The following is a 4057-nucleotide window of genomic DNA, read 5'->3' on the forward strand; positions in this document are numbered from 1 at the left end:
TTTTGAGACAGAGTCTCGCTCTGTTGCCAGGCACCAGACTGTAGTGCAGTGGCACAATCTCGGCTCCCTGCAACCTCTGCCTCCCGGGTTCAAGCCATTCTCCTGCCTCAGCCTCCCGAGTAGCTGGGACTACTGGCGCATGCCACCACACCCAGCTAATTTTTGTATTTTTAATAGAGACGGGGTTTCACCATGTTGGCCAGGATGGTCTCGATCTCCTGACCTGGTGATCCGCCCGCCTCTGCCTCCCGAAGTGCTGGGATTACAGGCTTGAGCCACCGCACCCGGCCCTAACTACTTTTTAACTCAGAGCTGTGCATTACACACTGACCTTCTGGAGGACTCAAAGATGGATGCCTTTCCTTTCACATTATTGGGTGATGGACCAGTGGCACCTAAGGAAGAACTACCACATTTTCAGGGTGTGTGAGTCTGGACTGGATCACAAGAAATAGGAGAAAAGCAGTCAAAGAAGGTGATACCAAATCATGGCAATTCTGGTAGATCTCTAGCTCAATGATCTAGAGGTGGAGGCCATTTCACCTTTTGCTCGGAGTGGCGATAGCTAGTGAGAGGCTTGCTTACTTCCTCATAGTCAGACCAGCACTAAACCATGCCCCAACACAGACACTTGAGAGAGAGGAAGACTTCCTCTTGTACAAACTGGATTTGTTCTAAAACAGAAAAAGAGTAGAGGCAGCTTCCATAAGGACCGGTCTTGTAGGAAGTAAGAGCAGGGGCCAAGACTGAAACAGATGGTAGGTCTAAGCAGGGAATGTATCCACCAACAGGCTGCAACAAAACTAAAGGTAAAATGCTGCCTGCGATTTACTCAGCTAAAAGAAGTATACCAGAAGTGGTTTCTTGGGATGCTTTTGACCCCATTTACTGGTCATGGTACTCAATTTGTTTAGGGCTTCATTTTTTATCCCGTAATTTGAGTCTTTGATTGTGAAGAGGTACTTAATTATAATTTTCTACAGGAACAAATGTGGTATGATTACAGGGATCTCATGAGTTGGTAGTTCCTGAGAATAGAATAATATTATTTGGTTACCACTACTCCTGAGTAAATGCATACTTGTAATGTTAAAATGAACCTCTTTGAGGTTGGAGCTAAAACTGAGTGTTAGAAAGGACTGATTGTTTGTAAACTCATCAATTTGTCACTCCAGTGAGAGACCATTTAAACCATGGAGTCAGGGTATGTGGCAGGATGGAGAAAAAGGTTTGTGCACTTGCCCAATTTTTCTCAAAATCTAATTTACAAAATATTAAATTAATCCACCTCCAGAAGATAGTGACATACACATGGTAGATAAGTGGCAAAACGATTGTCCAGAACACCCCTGGTGCTCCTTTAACCTATTTTTGTCTCCCCAGTATGAGAATAGAACCTCCTACACCACAGGAAAGAGCAAAATAACAGTGTGCATAGCCCCCAGGTGTTGATAAAATTCACTCCCTTGCTTTCCTACTGTGAGCAATAATCTACTTAAAAACTACAAAAAAACTGCTGACTGTATTCATTCTGTTTCCATAGTGTCACCAAAAGCATAAGGAGTTTACTTCTTTTTCTTTTTTTTTCTTTACTCAAATGCCTTAGGGGAAGGAGTTTACTTTAAAAAAAGATCCCACCTCCCATAGGAAAAACCCCTACCTCTAAGAAAACTTGAGTGGAGGACTGGTGACTTTTCATTACTTACTTCATGGTTTTTTTGTTTTGTTTTGTTTTGAGACAGAGTTTCACTCTAGTTGCCCAGGCTGGAGTACAATGGCACAATCTTGGCTCACTACAACCTCCACCTCCCGGGTTCAAGCAGTTCTCCTGCCTCAGCCTCCCAAATAGCTGAGATTACAGGCACCCGCCACTACGCCCAGCTAATTTTTTTATTTTCAGCAGAGACAAGGTTTCACCATGTTGGCCAGGCTGGTCTCGAACTCCTGACCTCAGGTGATCTGCCCGCCTGAGCCTCCCAAAGTGGTGGGATTACAGGCGTGAGCCATGGCACCCGGCCTAATGTTCTATTTTTATAACAGCATTTATTTTCACTTTATCTTTCCAATGAAAGTTCAGAATTAGTAATAATATAACACTGTGCATAAACTGTAAGTGAATAACTGATATGAAGTGTTGCTTGGTGTGAATAAAAAAGCCAATGGTGACTTTCTGGGACTTTATTTGCCTTTCTGTATTTCGGTTACCTAAACTGAATCCTTCTGGAATATTGTAGGTTTGGGGAGGCTAAATAAATTGCATTTCATAAATGAACAGAGGTGGCATCTATATCAGAAAGACAGTTGCATTACTTTTGCATGATGCTGTCTAAAAGAACTTATTTAAGCTATATGGGGAAAATGCCAGAAAACAACAACTACCTCCCCACCAAAAAAATTATGTTTTCAATTTTAGAACAAAGCTTCTATCCTTTGTAGCTCAGTCAGTGAGTGTGGGCAAAATCAGTTGGACGGCAGTTAGTGTGTGTCCATAACTGCAGGTGCAGCCTCCATATCCTTATTAGTCCCCTTGGTTGCAGACCCCAATGGGACAATGTTTGAAAAATTACATTCGCTATCTAGGAAATTGGGAACTGAAAGTTCAATATCTGCCTCAGTGGACTTCTGGCACCTGCATTATCCCTTCTGGGGATATCAAGATCAACAGCTGCACAGATACTTTTGCTTTTCACAGATTCTACATATATCTTATAAAGGTGAATAGTGTAAAGCTACCTCTACACCTTACCAAGCACACAGGTATGTGCCATTTAACATTTAGAGCATTCCATTGCCTTTTTCAAGAACCCAGTTTATATGAGCTCACAATATCAAACCAATCCCCCCAATTCAGTGTGCATCCATTATATCTGAAACCTGACAGAGGTGGGGGCTGTGGGAGGAGGGTGGTAGGAAGAAATTATTTTGTTAACTGTGCACATTTTTGTTCCATTTGAAACTAGGTAGCTAGGCTGAGGGGGAACCAAGAGGGATGAGGATTAATGTCCTGGATCCTCAGGAACTTTCATTATCAAAAGCACACAGGTGAGTTCCAGAAAGAAGCTATGGCAGCAGTGATTCTGGAGAGCATCTTTCTGAAGCGATCCCAGCAGAAAAAGAAGACATCACCTCTAAACTTCAAGAAGCGCCTGTTTCTCTTGACCGTGCACAAACTCTCCTACTATGAGTATGACTTTGAACGTGGGGTAAGTTTCTCGACTATGAAACCTGAGTTTCAAGATTTCAAGGACTTGGACTTAGAAATTCCTAGGGGAAGAGGTAAATTCTCCTTGGTAGGAGGAGGGGGGTATAATGGACCTAAGTCCCTTCAAATTCAGCAAAATTTTTCCTAGTCTATAACTAGCTAAAGTCAGAAAGTCAAAGGTCCTAAGAAGCCACAAGGAAAATGTTACCATGGAATCTTGCAATTAATGAGTACTCATTAAATGATTGTTGAGAGTGAAATGGAAGAGCTGGAAATTGCTTCCTTATTTCCTAGGAAGAAGGCACCTAAAGTCATTTACTCTTCTGTAGTATTTGCCCTCCATTTGGTAGTCAAAGACTAGATTTATAGATCTGGAAAGTTTTCCTCCCCACCACTGAATGACAGGTCCTGATGTAGCCTGTGCGTGCTACCTCACTACGTTGAATGATTAGATAACAAAATCTAATCATCTGGTTGCTTAATCCCTCTTAATCTTTCTCCATTTTCTTCCTCATTCTATTTCGCAGAGAAGAGGCAGTAAGAAGGGTTCAATAGATGTTGAGAAGATTACTTGCGTTGAAACAGTGGTTCCTGAAAAAAATCCTCCTCCTGAAAGACAGATTCCGGTAAGAAGAGACCAATGTCAGAGAGGGGAGCAGCAGATTTTAAGAAATGTGGAACATTTAAATTCTCTGTAAATATGGTGATGCTGTGCAATGTGGAACACAGTCAAGTTTCCTTTTAAAATTATTCATTCTACCACATATTTGTTATAAAGAATCTTAGCTTCTTTCTTTTATATTCAGAACATCTCACTAAGCCTGGAAAATTTGTCAACACAAACTTTAAAATGAT

The 4057-nt window shown here is 41.6% G+C and overlaps 1 protein-coding gene across 8 annotated transcripts in view; it reads left to right on the forward strand.

The window, feature by feature from the left end:
- Positions 1 to 4057, forward strand: part of BTK (Bruton tyrosine kinase) — a 34315-nt gene that overhangs the window by 8946 nt on the left and 21312 nt on the right. For 3 of the 8 annotated variants that reach the window (XM_017505848.2, XM_037730429.1, XM_037730428.1), the window contains exons 2-3: positions 3036 to 3203; positions 3730 to 3828. In XM_017505848.2, coding sequence (XP_017361337.1) covers positions 3063 to 3203; positions 3730 to 3828 — 240 coding nt within the window. In that variant the 5' untranslated portion in view covers positions 3036 to 3062. Of the gene's footprint in view, positions 1 to 2580; positions 2758 to 2960; positions 3204 to 3729; positions 3829 to 4057 lie in introns of all 8 variants that reach the window. The other 5 variants (XM_017505847.2, XM_037730427.1, XM_017505849.2 and 2 more) reach the window with 4 other exon arrangements.

The sequence above is a fragment of the Cebus imitator genome, unplaced genomic scaffold (assembly GCF_001604975.1).
Source record: "Cebus imitator isolate Cc_AM_T3 unplaced genomic scaffold, Cebus_imitator-1.0 Scaffold343, whole genome shotgun sequence".
Taxonomy (NCBI): Eukaryota; Metazoa; Chordata; class Mammalia; order Primates; family Cebidae; genus Cebus; species Cebus imitator.